Source organism: Schistocerca piceifrons, chromosome 4 (genome assembly GCF_021461385.2).
Source record: "Schistocerca piceifrons isolate TAMUIC-IGC-003096 chromosome 4, iqSchPice1.1, whole genome shotgun sequence".
NCBI lineage: Eukaryota > Metazoa > Arthropoda > Insecta > Orthoptera > Acrididae > Schistocerca > Schistocerca piceifrons.
This window is the reverse complement of record NC_060141.1, coordinates 81,574,855-81,597,498: the sequence shown is the minus strand read 5'-3', so window position 1 is coordinate 81,597,498 and position 22,644 is coordinate 81,574,855. Positions and strand designations below refer to the sequence as shown.

Below are 22,644 nucleotides of genomic sequence, written 5' to 3'. Positions count from 1 at the left end.
CACACATTGCCCCATTCGCTTTTGACCACGTCTCTGCCTACAGCAATTAAATCGTCCACTGGATTGCATTGCTTTCGTATTCCAGTCTTTGTTGCATTCGTTGTCAGTCGGTGGGCTTTCTCGTTTCCCACAATCCAAGCATGCCCCATGGGCAATACAAATAATATCTCTGTACTATTTCTTTTAGCTCTGATACAGCGGCAGCTATTTGGTATGGTAAGCAACAATACCGTTTATGTTTATCATTTGTTATCAGTGTCGCGAAACACAGACAGTGAGTCCATCATTGTTACGATAACGGTTATCAGTGTTGATCGTGCTGTATACTATTGCGTTTCCAATGGCCAAGAGTTCAGCCATGTAAATTTACACTTTTCCGGTAGGCGAAATAGTTCACTTTTTTTTTATTCTTGATATCTGCAAAGGTGTAGCTGACGGAGTCATCGTATTGGAAGCCATCGGGATGCACATTCGCATTACTTGATCATTGTTGGAAAGGATTTCCGCTGTTAGTCACTGTAGCCTCAGACTAGTCCACATTAATACACTCCTGGAAATGGAAAAAAGAACACATTGACACCGGTGTGTCAGACCCACCATACTTGCTCCGGACACTGCGAGAGGGCTGTACAAGCAATGATCACACGCACGGCACAGCGGACACACCACGAACCGCGGTGTTGGCCGTCGAATGGCGCTAGCTGCGCAGCATTTGTGCACCGCCGCCGTCAGTGTCAGCCAGTTTGCCGTGGCATACGGAGCTCCATCGCAGTCTTTAACACTGGTAGCATGCCACGACAGCGTGGACGTGAACCGTATGTGCAGTTGACGGACTTTGAGCGAGGGCGTATAGTGGGCATGCGGGAGGCCGGGTGGACGTACCGCCGAATTGCTCAACACGTGGGGCGTGAGGTCTCCACAGTACATCGATGTTGTCGCCAGTGGTCGGCGGAAGGTGCACGTGCCCGTCGACCTGGGACCGGACCGCAGCGACGCACGGATGCACGCCAAGACCGTAGGATCCTACGCAGTGCCGTAGGGGACCACACCGCCACTTCCCAGCAAATTAGGGACACTGTTGCTCCTGGGGTATCGGCGAGGACCATTCGCAACCGTCTCCATGAAGCTGGGCTACGGTCCCGCACACCGTTAGGCCGTCTTCCGCTCACGCCCCAACATCGTGCAGCCCGCCTCCAGTGGTGTCGCGACAGGCGTGAATGGAGGGACGAATGGAGACGTGTCGTCTTCAGCGATGAGAGTCGCTTCTGCCTTGGTGCCAATGATGGTCGTATGCGTGTTTGGCGCCGTGCAGGTGAGCGCCACAATCAGGACTGCATACGACCGAGGCACACAGGGCCAACACCCGGCATCATGGTGTGGGGAGCGATCTCCTACACTGGCCGTACACCACTGGTGATCGTCGAGGGGACACTGAATAGTGCACGGTACATCCAAACCGTCATCGAACCCATCGTTCTACCATTCCTAGACCGGCAAGGGAACTTGCTGTTCCAACAGGACAATGCACGTACGCATGTATCCCGTGCCACCCAACGTGCTCTAGAAGGTGTAAGTCAACTACCCTGGCCAGCAAGATCTCCGGATCTGTCCCCCATTGAGCATGTTTGGGACTGGCTGAAGCGTCGTCTCAGGCGGTCTGCACGTCCAGCACGAACGCTGGTCCAACTGAGGCGCCAGGTGGAAATGGCATGGCAAGCCGTTCCACAGGACTACATCCAGCATCTCTACGATCGTCTCCATGGGAGAATAGCAGCCTGCATTGCTGCGAAAGGTGGATATACACTGCACTAGTGCCGACATTGTGCATGCTCTGTTGCCTGTGTCTATGTGCCTGTGGTTCTGTCAGTGTGATCATGTGATGTATCTGACCCCAGGAATGTGTCAATAAAGTTTCCCGTTCCTGGGACAATGAATTCACGGTGTTCTTATTTCAATTTCCAGGAGTGTATCTTTGGCAGCTCGTAGGACACAGTCAGTAGTGAGGTTCACTCAGCAAATGTTTTAGACATGTTACAGCCGCCGACAGAGGATGCCAGCTTTCCAATGTTGCTCTTGCGCTTTATTCTGGGACAGTCATCAGCATACTTTGACTCGCACGCTGCCTGCAGATCGCGATGGTGAGGTGGGGCACGTACCCTAGACGGTTACCACAATCATTATTAAGCTGAAAGTCAGGGCTCCCACTCATGTTCTTAGTAATCGCCTTTAACAGCCCAATAACTGGGATAAATGAAGTGTGGGCTGAGTGAAAACATTAGATTCTAAAAGCACAGTACAAGCGATAAAATCCTGTTAGTCCTACAAAGACAGTAATAACAAGTTCTTAGCATGTGCTTTCAAACAAATAACTGTAATATAAACGAACATGTAATCTTGACAGATTTGGTTAACTAGGAAGAAAAAGAGAGATAGAAAAAACCAACAACGCGTATACACATATTTATGATTCTGTGACTGCAAGATTCATGTCACATATCAACATTTAGGTTGTACGCTGCTTATGTTCCCACGCCGGCCTCTGTGACCGAGCGGTTCTAGGCGCTTCAGTCCGGAACCGCGTGCAGCTGCTACGATCGCAGGTTCGAATCCAGCCTCGGGCGTGATGTCCTTAGGTTAGTTAGGTTCAAGTAGTTCTAAGTCTGGTGGACTGATGGCCTCAGATGTTAAGTCCATAGTGCTTAGAGCCATTTGAACCATTTTCTTTTTTTTAATGTTCCTACACGAGTCAAATAAAGTATCACATTCTCCAATTTGATTTCAATTCTGCCAATTTTTGTTCACGTGCGTTACTCAAAATAAAGGTGACAAATGTGGATTTGGTGCGTGTGTGTGTGTGTGTGTGTGTGTGTGTGTGTGTCGGGGGAGGGGGGGGGGGGATGTCAGAGAAAACTGATCCTGACAGTGACACTACGCACCCAATGCTTGTGGGACAGATATGTAGTTGTAGTTGTTGGTAAAATCGTTGTGAAATTTTATCTCCTTCAGTCGATATACTGTTTCGAATTCATATCGGAAAACCGAGCACTGTAATCAGATTTATGTGGCTCGTTCGCCCCATTTTAGTAATATTAAAACTAATGTGGTTTCAGAAACTGAATAACATAGAAATCGTTTTTGTCTCTAAATTTGTAGGCAGTCATGACAAACGTTTTGCTTGATTCTGGGCTGTCTTAGTGAAATTAATCACATCTCAGTTTCAAAACCGGAGCAAAAGCTAACAATTAAATTAATTGTAAGAATTTGTTCATATCAAAAAGTTAATTTTTGCAGCTAACCATATGCACTCACTCAGTGGTAATCGTATGTGGGAAATAAAGACAAATTAAAGACTAAATTCAAAAATTAATGAATGAAATTCGTTTAATTTCAAGGCAAAACTTATTTAATGAAACGTTTCTTTCACAGAACGTTACAGAATATTGTTGGAGAGCCAAGCAAACATTAACAAATAATAAAAACATACTGTTACGAAAAATTCTCTTCAAGAGTGAAATGTAGTTAGTAGTGAAAAGAGACAGGTGGCAATATAAATTCCACTTCTTACATCACACAAACCAAAAGATTTAATTGCTTGATTCCTGTAACATAAGTTTTTATGTTTATATCGCTGTTTGGATTGTATTGGTGACTCATGCAGCTGTGACAGAAAGCTTACTAAAGTACAAGAAGGAAAACCTCAGGTATGCATTTGTAATATCCTCGGAAAAAGCTGTAACGCTTAACACCTATCTCTTTGATACGGCCGTTAAACACCATAAAAATTAATTATTGTATTTCATTATTAAACATACATCAATAAATGTCTTTCAGGAATTTTAAAAAAACATATAAGGTAATTATATGATTATGTAAGGTTCAGCCGACACATTTTCAATGATAAAACAGAAGAAAAGTAACAGGTATTAAGTCGTGATGGTCCTTCGGAGATATTCTTCGGAAAGAATAATAGGAAAACATCAAGAAAGAATTGTACAGTACCACAAAAGTTGAACGCACTAAATGTCAACTCATGGAATAGATTTCCGTGACTACTTTCATATGCTTAATGACATTATATTTCTTGGTAAAATTGGCGTTTGCAATGCGGCTGTGGGATTTGTTAAGCTGCTGACTAGGATGGTTTGTTTCCTGGTGGTGAAGGATGACTGAATTTTCTTCAGAAATTACAAATGCTTCTTGATCTGTTGGAGTACCCTTACAGGCATACTGACGACTCCAGGGACATTTCAATTAAGACTTGCCTCCCCTTGAAGGATGTTAGGTAAGCACAGCATAAAGATGATATCCACTCTCACTGTAATCATCAGCTGCGTAAATTATTCCCACATGCATTTACTTGGTGACAGCTAGAATTAATGTAGTGTCTTGTTGTTAGCAAAATATCACAGAGACCACTTGACGAATCCAGTATTTTTTTGTTTGTTACGTTTTTATTCAAACCTTCACATTGCTATTGGGATCTTCCTATACACATGGTACAGGATTATAATCCACCACAACGTTGTCACATATGGTGTAAACGTAACATATGTTCTCCCACATGTTTCGCTCCCGAAAATGTTGACAGGATCCCGAAATTTGAGTCTCCGTTGTAGTTGTATGTTTGACTGAAGTCGTTTTTACGAAATTTGTTTGACTGTTGTAGTTGTAGGTTTGTCCAGAATTTGTTTTCTCTGTTGCAATTGTAGATTTATCCGAAATTTGTTTCTCCGTTGTAGTTGTAGATCCTGTCTCTTGGCCCACAGCAACCGTAATGTTTTGTGGGTTCTCCGTATTTAGCTCGTTCGGCGATGTACCTGCAAATAATAAATAAAAACATGTGACTCATGTATATCTTCATTATTAAACATAATGATGTATTAGTCACGTGCTCCATTTAAGCCCTTCGGGGTGATAACATTAAAGATTGTTATACCGATCATAGGAGTTTGTGGTTGCACAACGAGAAGCTACGCAAAATAATTCGCTCACACAATGGCCATTTGAATCTGAAAATGCCTTTAAACTGAGTTTCATTTTAGTAGTCATATTTTCTAGGTCCCCTCTTTACATTCCCATGAAAATGATGAATGAAAGTGTGATTGTTGCAGTTGTAGAAAAGACAGAACTAATCATGGACGGTGGTTGTTTTGAGAAGAGAAATCTTTGGGCAAACTTGAGCAAAGAGGTTTGCAGAGGTTTTCATAACGTATCGATAATTTAGAGAGCGTCAGGCAGTCCCGTCAGCAGGAAACCACTCACGAGTGGTTCAAACTGTAAGACGTCGGCCATGGCTGAGCCACTTTAGGGCTCAGAGTGAGGATGTCTCCACGTCTAGGTACTGGTATAGTAAGAAAACTAGCTGAGAGATGAGCTGTATTATCTTGGATGACGCTTGAAACATATTATTTAAAGATATTATAGTAGAAAAATGTTCGAATTCGTACTTTTCGTGTTTGTGACAATTCAGATGATAGTAACAGAGTAGCTGCGACAGCTGTAGAGTATGTTTCTGGCTCTAAGCGTGGCACCTTTGTGTTTGGAAGTAAGTGCTTCAAAATTCTTTAGTTACGAGATTAGATAAAATCATTCATCTCCGTGGGGTTTATGACCATTATTTGGATTTGATGCTATTTTCTTTGTGTGATTCTGTTGAGTGCACCTCAGGTTGAACACATACAGAAACTTTAAGCTCTAAAGTTTCGTATTTTTACGGTCTGTTACGAACTGCTAATAAAAATGGCTCATATGGCTCTGAGCACTATGGGACTTAACTTCTGAGGTCATCAGACCCCTACAACTTAGAACTACTTAAACCCAACTAACCTAAGAACATCTCACACATCCATGCCCGAGGCAGGATTCGAACCTGCGACCGTAGCGGTCACGCGGCTCCAAACTGAAGTGCTTAGAACCGCACGGCCACACCGGCCGGCCGCACTGTTAATAATTGTTGTATATGTTAGAACTTTAATCAGGCCAGTTTAACGGGATAAATTTTAACATTTCATGGATTTTGTTTCTGACTCAGAGGTGAATAACGGTTCACGTCCTCGCTGGTAATGGACGCTAGCTATGAGAAATCATTGTAGTTACGTAATAGTATATGGCGGAAAAGCTGCTGGATTGGACATAAACGGACGTATCGTTAGTGTGTGTTCTTTATTAATGTTCATCATTGATAAGGAAAATAACAGTTTAGTGAGAGTATTTTATTGATTAATGATGGTTATTTTTCATTTTTTCCTTGTGATCTGTTATCGTACTACTTGTTCTGCCACGTGTGGCTACGAATGCTTTGTGCACTGTACAGGGGCTTAGGATGCAATGGCAGTACAGTGAATATCAGAATCATTATAGCTTTGCTACGCAAGCATTATGTGTGGTGAATTTTGCTTGAATTTTGAGTGTGTCACGTTGTTTTGAGATCCGATAGTCAGAACCACACTCTGCTGATCTCCGATGCTTATCCTTCCCACTACAGTGATATTCACACTGTAGTATTCAATATAGAAAGTATCTTGTATAGCAGTGAGAACTCGGTGTTGTGAGAGATTTCCATTATATGAGACCTTCCTGCCACCTAATAGTGTGATGATCTACGACTCTTGGAGACCAAGACTGATCCCAATTGGGAATTATTACACGTAGCATTGCCGATGTAAAATTCCTACTCTGAAGGGGTGATTAAACGGTAATGTGAATGTCAATCTGAGAAATAAATTCTGTATAGCAACATCCCTGTGTTACCCTTAATATGATGAAGGAAACCTTCAATCATCCCTAGTCCAAATAAATTCCCAGTAATTGATTGTATTTGATTCAGGAGGATAATTAAATGACTAAAAGAAATTAAGCCAGAATCAAAAGCTGAACGTAAACAGTTTATGGGCAAAAGCAAATTTCTACTCCCTCTATACTGCATATACTGGCTGATGAGCGTGTCAGGGAGCGTTATCCGTTGTGCGATACTTCATTTAATCGGAGTGATGAAAGTTAATTAATGTTGTTGATTTATTTTTTGGGGCATAACTGGAATGGTGCCCTGTTGTCACTAGCTCAGGAAGCAGTGACAGTAGCTTCAAGCTTTAATCATCGAAACAAATAACAAATTAGACAGCCTTGTGCCCATAGTAAGCACGATTGAAACTGAGACTCGATAACAGAACACGATAAAATGAAACAGGCAAGTAGGGGCGAGACAAAAGAAGCTACACAAAATAATATAAACACCTACTGATATGGTGTATGCAGAACTATGGCATTCGAGACCTCACGGACATAAATGTTCGATGTCGGCTAATGATATTTCGGGTCATACACCGAAAATTAAAACCCAGTCCCTTCAGCTGTTTTCCCTTGTCAGGCCACAAATGCTTATTAGAACTATTAACGAAAAATTTGGCAACCATGTATCTTTTGCATCAATATGGATATTTCTACTGAGCTTGAGCATTATATACCTGAATATAGTTTCATAGATCTTATTAGTTAATTTCTCTGTCACTTGTGACCAAAAGACCATTAGAATAACATCCCATGATTGGAAATCACTAGAAATTTTCCTGTACATCAGAAATTAGGTTATAAAATTTAAAAAGGGAAATGGATAGCTTAAAGTTAGATATAGTGGGAATTTGTGAAGTTCGGTGGCAGGAGGAACAAGACTTCTGGTCAGGTGAATACAGGGTTATAAATACAAAATCAAATAGGGGTAATGGAGGAGTAGGTTTAATAATGAATAAAAAAATACGAATGCAGTTAAGTTACTACAAACAGCATAGTGATCGCATTATTGTGGCAAAGATAGTTAAGAAGCCCAACCTACCACAGTAGAACAAGTTTATATGCCAACTAGCTCCGCAGATGACGAAGAGATTGATGAAATGTATGATGAGATAAAAGAAATTATTCAAATAGTGAAGAGAGACGAAAATTTAATAATGATGGGTGACTGGAATTCGATAGTAGGGACAGGAAGAGAAGGAAACGTAGCAGGTGAATATGGAATGGTGGTAAGGAATGAAAGAGGAAGCCGCCTGGTAGAATTTTACACAGAGCATAACGTAATCACAACTAACACTTGGTTCAAGAATCATGAAAGAAGGTTGTGTACATGGAAGAAGCGTCGAGATACTGGAAGGTTCAAAATGGTTCAAATGCCCTGAACACTATGGGACTTAACATGTGAGGTCATCAGTCCCCTAGAACTTAGAACTACTTAAACCTAACTAACCTCAGGACATCACACACATCCATGCCCGAGGCAGGATTCGAACCTGCGAGCGTAGCAGTCGCGTGGTTCCGGACTGAATCACATAAAACCGCTCGGTCACCACGACTGGCAGATACTGGAAGGTTTCAGATAGATTATATAATGGTAAGACAGAGATTTAGGGACCGGGCTTTAAATTGTAAGACATTTCCAGGGGCATATGTGGGCTCTGTCCACAATCTATTGGTTCTGAACTGTAGATTAAAACTGAAGAAACTGCAAAAAGGTCGGAATTTAAGGAGATGGCACCTGAATAAACTGACTAAACCAGAGGTTGTAGAGAGTTTCAGGGAGAGCATTAGGGAACGATTGACAAGAATGGGGAAAGAAATACAGTAGAAGAAGAATGGGTAGCTTTGATACATTAAATAGTGAAGACAGCAGAGGATCAAGTACAATCAAGAGGACGATGTTGACTGGAATACTTTCTTTCAAATTTTGAAGGTGGTAGGGGTAAAATAGAGGGAGCGAAAGGCTATTTACAATTTGTACAGAGACATGATTTCAGTTATGAGTCGAGGGTCATGAAAGGGAAGCAGTGGTTGGGATGGGAGTGAGACGAGGGGTAATAGAAATCCAGAAGAGACATTGAATTTACTGGATAAAAGGAGAAAATACAAAAATGCAGTAAATGAAGCAGGCAAAAAGGAATAGAAACGTCTCAAAATGAGATCGACAGGAAGTGCAAAATGGCTAAGCAGGGATGGCCAGTGGACAAATGTAAGGATGTAGAGGCGTATATCACTAGGAGTAAGATAGATACTGCCTACAGGAAAATTAAAGAGACCTTTGGAGAAAAGAAAACCACTTGCATGAATATCAAGAGCTCAGATGGAAACCCAGTTCTAAGCAAAAAGGGAAATCAGAAAGGTGGAAGGAGTATATAGAGGGTCTACACAAGGGCGAGGCTCTACAGGACAATATTATGGAAATGGAAGAGGATTTAGATGAAGATGAAATGGGAGATATGATACTGCGTGAAGAGTTTGACAGAGCACTGAAAGACCTAAGTCGAAACAAGGCCCCGGGAGTAGACAACATTCCATTATGACTACTGATAGGCTTGGGAGAGCCATCCCTGACAAAACTCTACCATCCGCTGAGAAAGATGTATGAGACTGGCGGAATACCATCAGAACTTCAAGAAGAATATAAAAATTCCAATCCCAAAGAAAGCAGGTGTTGACAGATGTGAAAATTACCGAACTATCGATTTAATAAACCACGGCTGCAAAATACTAACACGAATTCTTTACAGACGAATGGAAAAACTGGTAGAATCCTACGTCGGGGAAGATCAGTTTGGATTCCGTATAAATTTTGAACACGTGAGGCAATATTGGCACTACGACTTATCTTAGAAAATATATTAAGGAAAGGCAAACCTACGTTTCTAGCAAATATAGACTTAGAGAAAACTTTTGACAATGTTGACTGGAATACTCTCTTTCAAATTTTGAAGGTGGCAGGGGTAAAATAGAGGGAGCGAAAGGCTATTTACAATTTGTACAGAGACATGATTTCAGTTATGAGTCGAGGGTCATGAAAGGGAAGCAGTGGTTGGGATGGGAGTGAGACAGGGTTGTAGCCTATCTCCGATGTTATTCAATCTGTATTGGAGCAAGCAGTAAATGAAACAAAAGAAAAATTCGGAGTAGGAATTAAAATCCACGGAGAAGAAATAAAAACTATGAAGTTCACCGATGACACTGTAAATCTGTCAGAGACAGCAAAGGACCTGGAAGAGCAGCTGAACGAAATGGAGAGTGTCTTGAAATGAGGATATAAGATGAACATCAACAAAAGCAAAACAAGAATAATGGAATGTAGTCGAATTAAATCGGGTGATGCTGAGGGAATTAGATTAGGAAATGAGACACTTAAAGTAGTAAAGGAGTTTTGCTATTTGGGGAACAAAATAACTGACAATGGTCGAAGTCGAGAGGATATAAAATGTAGACCGGCTATGCCAAGGAAAGTGTTTCTGAGGAAGAGAAATTTGTTAACATCGAGTATAGATTTAAGTGTCAGGAAGTCGTTTCTGAAAGTATTTGTATGGAGTGTAGCCATGTATGGATGTGAAACGTGGACGATAAATAGTTTGGACAAGAAGAGAATAGAAGCTTTCGAAATGTGGTGCTACAGAAGAATGCTGAAGATTAGATTGGTTGATCACATAACTAATGAGGAGGTATTGAATAGAATTGGGGAGAAGAGAAATTTGTGGCACAACTTGACTAGAAGAAGGGATCTGTTGGTAGGACATATTTTGAGGCATCAAGGGATCATCAGTTTAGTGCTGGACGGCAGCGTGATGGGTAAAAATAGTAGAGGGAGACCAAGAGATGAATACACTGAACACTTTCAGAAGGATGTAGGTTGCAGTAGGTACTGGGAGATGAAGAAGTTGCACACGATAGAGTAGCATGGAAAGCTGCATCAAACCAGTCTCTGGACTGAAGACCACAACAACAACAATATATTTACATATAATGGGAGTTATGTGTGAAGGCAAGGTCTCTCGTAAATATGACAAAATAAACTATTATCGATAACTTTTTCATATGGGGTACTATAGAATATATACTTGTTGAAAGAATTTGTTGAAGGACATAGTAAAGTTTCGTCTCGGCTGTTGGTTTCAGGAATTTACGTTATTGAAACTCTCAAAATTGGCCAATTTCGGCCTTACAGAACATTCTCAAGTGCTGCTAGTTTCAACATGTACCATATCCGATTATTTAACAGTGGACATGGCAGTTCTGAAAACGAGATCATATACGGGCAAGCATTGATTTTTAACATCGGAAGTGAGCACATGCAGTGTCTTAGAAACTTAGAACACTGCAATATTTTCTACGATATTATCTTTGCCTATTATTGCATACTTTACAGTCTTTGTTTTCATGTCTTAGACAAACATAATGTCACATAATAAGTTTCAGTCCACTTGAACCATTAATGTATTTCTTAAGTTATACGCTGGTTAGCTGAAGTACGTTTCAACTGGACAACCCACTTCCTTCTGTGTTAGTCTGTTTTGGAGTACATAATGTGGTTGTAGTCTTGTAATTTAGTTTTTTAAAATTACTATTGTGCATAAGTAGTCATCATTTTCACTTCCAGTATTGACCGCAATAGCAGTTGTCTTTTTTCATCCTCCCCCATTCTCCCTCCACCACCAACGTTTGTTATGTATAACAGGCAGTCTAATGAAAGCCAGACAGAGGATAAAAAAAGTGAACTGTTTGTTATTTTAAAACTAATCGCAGTACTCTTAATACATTTATCCCACTGTGAGATACGACGGTCAAGGCACACTCTTGTCTTCAGCCCACGAGTGGCCTACCGGGACCATTCGACCGCTGTGTCATCCTCGGTGGAGGATGCGGATAGGAGGGGCGTGGCGTCTTGACTTATAGCGGTCACGGGCTACCGTATATAAGCCACCCGTCACCAAACGTCAGGCGCCGTCCCACTAGGGGAACGCTGGCCATTAAAATTGCTACACCAAGAAGAAATGCACATGATAAACGGGTATTCATTCGACAAATATATTATACTAGAACTGACATGTGCAATATGCAATTTGGGTGCATAGATCCTGAGAAATCAGTACCACAACAACCACCTCTGGCCGAAATAACGGTCTTGATACGCCTGGGCATTGAGTCAAACAGAGCTTGAATGGCGTGTACAGGTACACCTGCCCATGCAGCTTCAACACGATACCACACTTCATCAAGAGTAGGGACTGGCGTAATGTGACGAGCCAGTTGCTCGGCCACCATTGATCAGACGTTTTCAGGTGGTGAGACATCTGGAGAATGTGCTGGCCAGGGCAGCAGTCGAACATTTTCAGTATCCAGAAAGGCCCGCACAGGACCTGCAACATGCGGTCGTGCATTATCCTTCTGAAATGTAGGGTTTCGCAGGGATCGAATGAAGGGCAGAGCCACGGGTCGTAACACATCTGAAATGTAACGTCCACTGTTCAAAGTGCCTCCAATGCGAACAAGAGGTGACCGAGACGTGTAACCAATGGCACCCCATACCATCACGCAGAGTGATACGCCAGTATGGCGATGACGAATACACGCTTCGAATGTGCGTTCACCGCGATGTCGCCAAACACGGATGCGACCATCATAATGCTGTAAACAGAACTTGGATTCATCCGAAAAAATGACATTTTGCCATTCGTGCACCCAGGTTCGTCGTTGAGTACACCATCGCAGGCGCTCCTGTCTGTGATGCAGCGTCAAGGGTAACCGCAGCCATGGTCTCCGAGCTGGTAGTCCATTCTGCTGCAAACGTCGTCGAACTGTTCGTGCAGATGGTTGTTGTCTTGCAAACGTCCCAATCTGTTGACTCAGGGATCTAGACGTGGCTGCACGATCCGTTACAGCCATGCGGATAAGATGCCTGTCATCTCGACTGCTAGTGATACAAGGCCGTTGGGATCCAGCACGGCGTTCCGTATTACTCTCCTGAACCCACCGATTCCATATTTTGCTAACAGTCATTGGATCTCGACCAACGCGAGCAGCAGTGTCGCGATACGATAAACCGCAATTGCGATAGGCTACTGTTGTGTACATAGTTCCGCGTAGTCAGCGCGTACACAACTTTCCCACTAGAGCGCGCCCCTCTAAGCACAACAGCGCAGGCGCAGCGCTCGTCCGCACTACGAGATGGCGCTGCCATAAAGACGGACCAAATTCTGCTTACGCCGATCCGCGTATTAATCTGTAATGCAGCCAATGAGATTGCTGCTAACGTAGAACCTTTTCTCCTCGCGGATCACACTCGTGCGGTGATACCTGAACGCGTAAGGTATTATAACGAGTGTACAGACCTCCGATTAATCAGTCTGCATTAGTCTGCATTAGTCTGTAGTCAAGTTTCAGTCTGCGCCTAATAAGATTACCATGTCCCTGTACATATCCATGAAGATAAATGTATAGACACTTTTGTCAAGTATCAGAGATATGTGAGAGTAAGATTAACGTGCCAAGACCAAAGGAACTTCAGATTGTCAATTGGAAATAGCATCCAGAACCAAGTTAAGTTATTTTCATGCTTGTTATTATTTTAATAAATGTGTGCGAAAATTAATCAGGTTCTGTTTAAAGTTTGTCACCGTGAATCTGCTACTCTAAGCGCGCAAGTGACATTTCTAACGTCTGACCTAACGGCAGAAGATAAACACGCCACGATAAGACCACGAGACATATTGCTGACACTCGCCTACTTCGTTAGAGCGACAAGTCAAATAATCTCATGGTGTGTGTACCGAAGGTCTTGCAGTACGCACACCACAGCTACAATCCGACCTTTATCAAAGTCGGAAAAGTGTTGTTGTTGTTCTGGTCTTCAGTCCTGAGACTGGTTTGATGCAGCTCTCCATGCTACTCTATCCTGTGCAAGCTTCTTCATCTCCCAGTACCTACTGCAACCTACGTCCTTCTGAATCTGCTTGGTGTATTCATCTCTTGGTCTCCCTCTACGATTTTGACCCCCCACGCCGCCCTCCAATGCTAAACTGGTGATCCCTTGATGTCTCAGAACATATCCTACCAATCGATCCCTTCTTCTAGTCAAGTTGTGCCACAAACTCCTCTTCTCCCCAATTCTATTCAATATCTCCTCATTAGTTATGTGATCTACCCATCCAGTCTTCAGCATTCTTCTGTAGCACCACATTTCGAAAGCCTCTATTCTCTTCTTGTCCAAACTATTTATCGTCCATGTTTCACTTCCATACATGGCTACACTCCATACAAATACTTTCAGAAATGACTTCCTGACACTTAAATCTATACTCGATGTTAACAAATTTCTCTTCTTCAGAAACGCTTTCCTTGCCTTTGCCAGTATACATTTTATATCCTCTCTACTTCGACCATCATCAGTTATTTTGCTCTCCAAATAGCAAAACTCCTCTACTACTTTAAGTGTCTCATTTCCTAATCTAATACCCTCAGCATCTCCCGACTTAATTCGACTACATTCCATTATCCTCGTTTTGCTTTTGTTGATGTTCATCTTATATCCTCCTTTCAAGACGCTATCCATTCCGTTCAACTGCTCTTCCAAGTCCTTTGTTGTCTCTGACAGAATTACAATGTCATCGGCGAACCTCAAACTTTTTATTTCTTCTCCGAATTTTTCTTTTGTTTCCTTCACTACTTGCTCAATATACAGATTGAACAACATCGGGGAGAGGCTACAACCATGTCTCACTCCCTTCCCAACCACTGCTGCCCTTTCAGGACCCTCAACTCTTATAACTGCCATTTGGTTTCTGTACAAATTGTAAATAGCCTCTCGCTCCCTGTATTTTACCTCTGCCACCTTCAGAATCTGAAAGACAGTATTCCACTCAACATTATCAAATGCTTTCCCTAAGTCTACAAATGCTAGAAATGTCGGTTTGCCTTTCCTTAATGTAGCTTCCAAGATAAGTCGTAGGGTCAGTATTGCCTCACGTGTTCCAATATTTCCACGGAATCCAAACTGATCTTCCCCGAGGTCGGTTTCTACTAGTTTTTCCGTTCGTCTGTAAAGAATTCGCGTTGGTATTTTGCAGCCGTGAATTATTAAACTGATAGTTCGGTGATTTTCACATCTGTCAACACCTGCTTTCTTTGGGATTGGAATTATTATATTCTTCTTGAAGTCTGAGGGTATTTCGCCTGTCTCATATATCTTGCTCACCAGATGATTGAGATTTGTCAGGACTGGCTCTCCCAAGGCTGTCAGTAGTTCTAATGGAATGTTATCTACTCCCGGGGCCTTGTTTCAACTCAGGTCTTTCAGTGCTCTGTCAAACTCTTCACGCAGTATCATATCTCCCATTTCATCTTCATCTAAATCCTCTTCCATTTCCAAAATATTGTCCTCAAATACATCGCCCTTGTATAGACCCTCTATATACTCCTTCCACCTTTCTGCTTTCCCTACTTTGCTTCGTACTGGGTTTCCATCTGAGCTCTTGATATTCATGCAAGTGGTTCTCCTTTCTCCAAAGGTCTCTTTAATTTTCCTGTAGGCAGTATCTATCTTACCCCTAGTAGATAAGCCTCTACATCCTTACATTTGTCCTCTAGCCATCCCTGCTTAGCCATTTTGCACTTCCTGTCGATCTCATTTTTGAGACGTTTGTATTCATTTTTGCCTGCTTCATTTATTGTTTTTTTATATTCTTTCCTTTCATCAATTAAATTCTGTATTTCTTCTGTTACCCAAGGATTTCTACTAGCCCTCGTCTTTTTAACTACTTGATCCTCTGCTGCCTTCACTACTTCATCCCTCAAAGCTACCCATTCTTCTTATACTGTATTTATGTCCCCCATTCCTGTCAATTGTTTCCTTATGCTCTCCCTGAAACTCTGTACAACCTCTGGTTTAGTTAGTTTATCCAGGTCCCATCTCCTTAAATTCCCACCTTTTTGCAATTTCTTCAGTTTTAATCTACAGTTCATAACCAATACATTGTTGTCAGAGTCCACATCTGACCCTGGAAATGTCTTACAATTTGCAACCTGGTTCCTAAATCTCTGTCTTATCATTATATAATCTATCTGAAACCTGTCAGTATCTCCAGGTTTCTTCCATGTATATAACCTTCTTTTATGATTCTTGAACCAAGTGTTAGCTATGATTAAATTGTGCTCTGTGCAAAATTCTACCAGGCGGCTTCCTCTTTCATTTCTTACCCCCAATTCATATTCACCTACTACGTTTCCTTCTCTGCCTTTTCCTACTACCGAATTCCAGTCACCCATGACTATTAAATTTTTGTCTCCCTTCACTATCTGAATAATTTCTTTTATTTCATCATATATTTCTTCAATTTCTTCGTTTTCTGCAGAGCTAGTTGGCATATAAACTTGTACTACTGTCGTAGGCGTGGGCTTCGTGTCTATCTTGGCCACAATGATGCGTTCACTATGCTGTTTGTAGTAGCTTACCTACATTCCTATTTTTTTATTCATTATTAAATCTACTCCTGCATTACCCCTGTTTGACTTTGTATTTATAACCCTGTATTCGCCTGACCAAAAGTCTTGTTCCTCCAGCCACCGAACTCACTAATTCCCACTATATCTAACTATAACCTATCCATTTCCATTTTTAAATTTTCTAACCTACCTGCCCGATTAAGGGATCTGACATTCCACGCTCAGATACGTAGAACGCCAGTTTTCTTTCTCCTGATAACGACGTCCTCTTGAGTAGTCCCTGCCCGGAGATCCGAATGGGAGAGTATTTTACCTCCGGAATATTTTACCCAAGAGGACGCCATCATCATTAGCCATACAGTAGAGCCGCATGCCCTCAGGAAAAATTACGGCTGTAGTTTCCCCTTGCTTTCAACTATTCGCAGTACCAGCACAGCAAGGCCGTTTTGGTTAGTGTTACAAGGCCAGATCAGTCAATCATCCAGACTGTTGCCCCTGCAACTACTGAAAAGGCTGCTGCCCCTCTTCAGGAACCACACGTTCGTCTGGTCTTACAGTACGCACATCACAGCTACAATCCGACCTTTATCAAAGTCGGAAAAGTGATGGTACGCATTTCTCCTCCTTACACGAGGCATCACAACAACGTCTCACCAGGCAACGCCGGCAAACTTCTGTTTGTGTTTGAGAAATCTGTTGGTAACTTTCCTCATGTCAGCACGTTGTAGATGTCGCCACCGGCGCCAACCTTGTATGAATGCTCTGAAAAACTACTCATTTGCATATCACAGCATCTTCTTCATGTTGGTTAAATTTCACGTCTGTAGCACGTCTGTAGTGTAAGTGTGTCAGTCACTTTCTTATTTTAAGTTCTAGTACCTATCTTTCAGCTACGCTTGAAACTCATGAACGTTGTTCAAGAAATGTAAAATGGGCTCGCTAATGGGAAAAGGTCTAACATTTGCGACATACAGAGTGACAATTATTGAACTGCATGAAAAAACGTAAAGTAGTCACAAATTAAGGCGTGCAGACACTTCATTCAACATGTAAACGTCACTACAGATATTCGGGTTTAGGTTATGACATGTTCGATATGCCTACCATCATTGACGGTGATGTGGCGCAGTCGAATAGCGAAATTCTGCACGACCCGCTGAAGTGTCGGAACATCGATGCTACCGATGACCTCGTGAATGACTGTCTTCAGCTCAGCAGTCGTTCTGTGGTTATTGCTCTACAACGTCTCTTCAATACGAGGTGCATTCAAGTTCTAAGGCCTCCGATTTATTTTTCTCTGGACTGGAAAGAGATAGAAACATGCGCATTGTTTTAAAATGAGGCCGCATTCATTGTCAATACATCCCAGAGATGGCAGCACCGTACAGCAAATGGAATTTTACCGCCAGCGGCGAGAATGAGAACTGTTTTAAATACTTAAAATGGCGACGTTTTACTTACTTGAACGGCGTTCAATCATTCGTTTTCTGAATTTGCGTGGTGTGAAACCAATTGAAATTCATCGACAGTTGAAGGAGACATGTGGCGATTGAGTTATAGATGTGTCGAAAGTGCGTTTGTGGGTGCCACAGTTTAATGAAGGCAGAACATCGTGTGACAACAAACCGAAACAACCTCGGGCTTGCACAAGCCGGTCTGACGACATGATCGAGAAAGTGGAGAGAATTGTTTTGGGGGATCGCCGAATGACTGTTGAACAGATCGCCTCCAGAGTTGGCATTTCTGTGGTTTCTGTGCACACAATCCTGCACGACGACCTGAAAATGCGAAAAGTGTCATCCAGGTGGGTGCCACGAATGCTGACGGACGACCACATGGCTGCCCGTGTGGCATGTTGCCAAGCAATGTTGACGCGCAACGACAGCATGAATGGGACTTTCTTTTCGTCGGTTGTGACAATGGATGAGACTTGGATGCCATTTTTCAATCCAGAAACAAAGCGCCAGTCAGCTCAATGGAAGCACACAGATTCACTGCCACCAAAAAAATTTTGGGTAACCGCCAGCGCTGAAAAAATGATGGTGTCCAAGTTCTGGGACAGCGAGGGCGTAATCCTTACCCACTGCGTTCCAAAGGGCACTACGGTAACAGGTGCATCCTTCGAAAATGTTTTGAAGAACAAATTCCTTCCTGCACTGCAACAAAAACGTCCGGGAAGGGCTGCGTGTGTGCTGTTTCACCAAGCCAACGCACCCGCACATCGAGCTAACGTTACGCAACAGTTTCTTCGTGATAAGAACTTTGAAGTGATTCCTCATGCTCCCCACTCACCTGACCTGGCTCCTAGTGACTTTTGGTTCAAATGGGTCAAATGGCTCTGAGCACTATGCGACTTAACTTCTGAGGTCATCAGTCGCCTAGAACTTAGAACTAATTAAACCTAACTAACCTAAGGACATCACACACATCCATGCCCGTGGCAGGATTCGAACCTGCGACCGTAGCGGTCACGCGGTTCCAGACTGAAGCGCCTAGAACCGCACGGCCACACCGGCCGGCTAGTGACTTTTCGCTTTTTCCAACAATGGAAGACACTCTCCGTGGCCGCACATTCACCAGCCGTGCTGCTATTGCCTCAGCGATTTTCCAGTGGTCAAAACAGACTCCTAAAGAAGCCTTCGCCGCTGCCATGGAATCATGGCGTCAGCGTTGTGAAAAATGTGTGCGTCTGCAGGGCGATTAGGTCAAGAAGTAACGCCAGTTTCATCGATTTCGGGTGAGTAGTTAATTAGAAAAAAAAATCGGAGGCCTTAGAACTTGAATGCACCTCGTATATCCCCATAAAGAGGAGTCGCCTTCGTTCAGATCCGGAGTATACGGCGGCCAATCGAGGCCTAAGCCAGTGGCGTCTTGGTATCCCAGAACCAGCATGCGGTCCCCAGAGAACTCCTCCAGGACATCAACACTCTCCTGCTTCGATGGTTTCGAGCTCCGTCAATGAACCACATCTTGTCGGAATCAGGGTCGCTTTGGACAATGGGAATGCAATCATGTTCCGAAATCTTCACGTACCACACAATGTAGGCTTTCACGGTCGGTGTTGTCTTCAATTGAATCCTCCGGGCTGAGAGGCCGTGGTCTATGCATAAAATTTCCACCTAACGTTTCGTCCCCATCATCTGCTGGAGACAGAAGATGTCTCCCGCAGATGGAGGCGAAACGTTAGGTGGAAATTTTATACATCGACCACGGCCTCTCAGCCCGAAAGTTTCAACTGAAGCCTTCACGTACCGTTCGGTAGTCACCGTACTATCACGGAAAATCGGACCGATTATTTCGTGACTGGGCATTGCATACCACACAGTCACCCGTTGAGGGTGAAGAGACGTCGCGATAGCCAAATGCGTTCTCTCAGTCCCCAAAATGCGCCAATTTTGCTCATTGACGAACCCATCCAAATGAAAGCAGGCTTCGTCGCAGAAGGTGCGCGCGCAAACGCATACTACACTGAAGAACCAAAGAAACTGGTGCCTAATATCGTGTAGGGCCCCCGCGAGCACGCACAAGTGCCGCAACACGACGTGGCATGGACTCGACTAATATCTGAAGTAGGAGGGTATTGATACCATGAATCCTGCACGGCTGTCATTTTGTCCGTAAGAGAACGAGGGGTGGAGATCTCTTCTGAACAGCACGTTTAAAGGCCTAGGTATTACAACTACGAACAACTTAAATTGGAAGGAACAAATAGAAAATGTTGTGGGGAAGGCAAACCAAAGACTGCGTTTTACTGGCAGGACACTTAGAAAATGTAACTGGCCCACTAAGGAGACTGCGTACACTACGCTTGTCCGTCCTCTTTTAGAATAGTGCTACGCGGTGTGGGATCCGTACCAGAAAGGAATGACGAAGTACGTCAAAAAAGTTCAAAGAAAGGCTGCACGTTTTGTATTACGAAATATGGGAGAGAGTGTGACAGAAATTATAAAGGATTTGGGCTGGACATCATTAAAAGAAAGGCGTTTTTCGTTGCGACGAAATCTTCTCACTAAATTCCAATCATCAACTTTATCCTCCGAATGTGAAAATATTTTGTTGACACCGACCTATACAGGAAGGAACGATCACCACGATAAAATAAGGAAATCAGAGCTCGTACGGAAAAATATAGGTGTTCATTCTTTCCGCGCGCTATACGAGATTGGAATAATAGAAAATTGTAAAGGTGGTTCGATGAACCCTCTGCCAGACACTTAAATGTGATTTGCAGAGTATCCATGTAGATGATGTAGATGAAGAACTTGTCCCCAGAATTTCAAAACGTCATTTTGAAACATCCTGTAGAAGAACTCATCAACATACAAAAACAGGAATTCGAGAATATAGTACAACAAAGAAAAAAGCAGTGACGCATGGGAACAATAGAAGAAGACCATAATGGAGGATGCCGAATAGAATTTGGGCTTCGAAAAGAAAAAGAAAAATCATAAGTGAATTACTCACGAAAATCTCCCGTAACGGATAAACGCCGGCAGTATGTGGCATAGAGACGGTTTTTCTTATCACATTGTGTTCCACTATAACAACTCAAGCTCAGTGGACAAAAAGCTTAGTCACCCCCTTAAATGATCACATAGGTCACTTTGGTGCCCTGTGGATAGTAGAGAACTAGTCGGTTGGGTCGAACCATTGCTGTAAGATGGACTGATTGGACACGCTACAGAGTGGCAGAAAGGAGCTGTCGTTTACGGAAGTGCCCCTAGTCACACCATGCACAAAACTGTCAGTTTTGCTGGTGTCTCAGCACAGACTGTACCACATGTGTGCAACGAGTGGTGTACCACTCGCGGGCACGCAACATGGCCTGAGAACAGTGGTCGTAAAATACACACATCAAAAACAGTTTTTCATCACCTCTGTTCCCAGAACTCCTGAAGATAGACGTTGACTGTGGATATTGTATCACAGACACAGTCCCTTTCACTGTTCAGAGATGTCACTAAAACCACACAAAGATGTGAACAACAATACGTGAGCAGCGCCTATTAGACGGAGGGGATCCGACAGCAGATCAGTTCCCGTCATTTCGCCAGGAAGGAGGTACACGGCTCGTGTTGTCTATGGTTCAACGATGCCCTGACAGTCAATACCGCGGTTCGATCGCGTCCGCATTGTTACTTTGTGCCAGGAAGGACTCTCGACGAGGGAAGTGTCCAGGCGTCTCGGAGTGAACCAAAGCGATGTTGTTCGGACATGGAGGAGATACAGAGAGACGGGAACTGTCGATGACATGCCGCGCTCAGGCCGCCCAAGGACTACTACTGCGGTGGATGACCGCTACCTTTGGATTATGGCTCTGAGGAACCCTGACAGCAACGGCACCATGTTGAATAATGCTTTTCATGCAGGCTCAGGATGTTGTCTTACATTTCACACTGTGCGCAATAGGCTGCATGATGCGCAGCTTCACTCCAACGTCCATGGCGAGGTCAATCGTTGCAACCATGACACAGTGCAAAGTGGTACAGATGGACCCAACAACATGCCGAATGGACCGCTCAGGACTGGCATCACGTTCTCTTCACCGATGAGTGTCGCATATGCCTTCAACCACACAAACGTTGGAGACGTGTTTGGATGCAACCCGATCAGGACGAACGCCTTACACACACTGACCAGCGGGTGCAGCAAAGTGGGGATTGCCTGCAGTTTTTGGGTGGCAATATGTGGGGCCAACGTACGCCGCTGGTGGTCATGGAAGGCGCGGTAACGACTGTACGATACGTGAATGCCATCCTCCGACCGATAGTACAACCATATCGACAGCATATTGGCGGGGCATTCGTCGTCATGGACGACAATTCGTGTCCCCACCGTACACATCTTGTGAATGACTTTCTTCAGGATAATAACATCGCTCGACTAGAGTGGCCAGCATGTTCTCCAGAAATGAGTTCTGGGATAGATGGAAAAGGGTTGTTTATGGACGAGGTGACCGATCAACCACTCTGAACGATCTACGCCAAATCGCCATTGAGGAGTGGGACAATCTGGGACAACAGTGGCTTGATGAACTCGTTCATAGTATGCCGTGACGAATACAGGCAAGCATCAATGCAAGAGGACGTGCTACTGGGTATTAGACGTACAGATGTGTACAGCAGTCTGGACCACAACCTCTGAAGATTTCGCTGTTTGGTGGTACAAGCAATGTGTGGTTTTCATGAACAATAAAAAGGGCGGAAATGATGTTTATGTTGGTGTCTATTCCAGTTTTCTGAACAGGTTCCAGAACTCTCGGAACCGAGATGATTCAAAACTTTTTTTGATGTGTCTGTTTCTAACCGACAGGGGTTGGAGACGAGGGCACAATTAGGCAAAGACACTCGATTTAAACTCGACAAATTTGCTGGTCAGTGAATGGTGAAGTACCTAAAACAG

General features: G+C 43.4%; 1 protein-coding gene across 1 annotated transcript in view; it reads right to left on the bottom strand.

Annotated features, from left to right (window-relative positions):
• Positions 1–3,575: 3,575 nt before the first annotated feature.
• LOC124795072 (pinin-like) overlaps positions 3,576–22,644 on the bottom strand; it is a 374,148-nt gene continuing 355,079 nt past the window's right edge. The window contains exon 3 of the mRNA XM_047258884.1: positions 3,576–4,817. Within this exon, the coding sequence (XP_047114840.1) occupies positions 4,486–4,817 (332 nt within the window). The 3' untranslated portion in view covers positions 3,576–4,485. The remainder of the gene's footprint in view (positions 4,818–22,644) is intronic.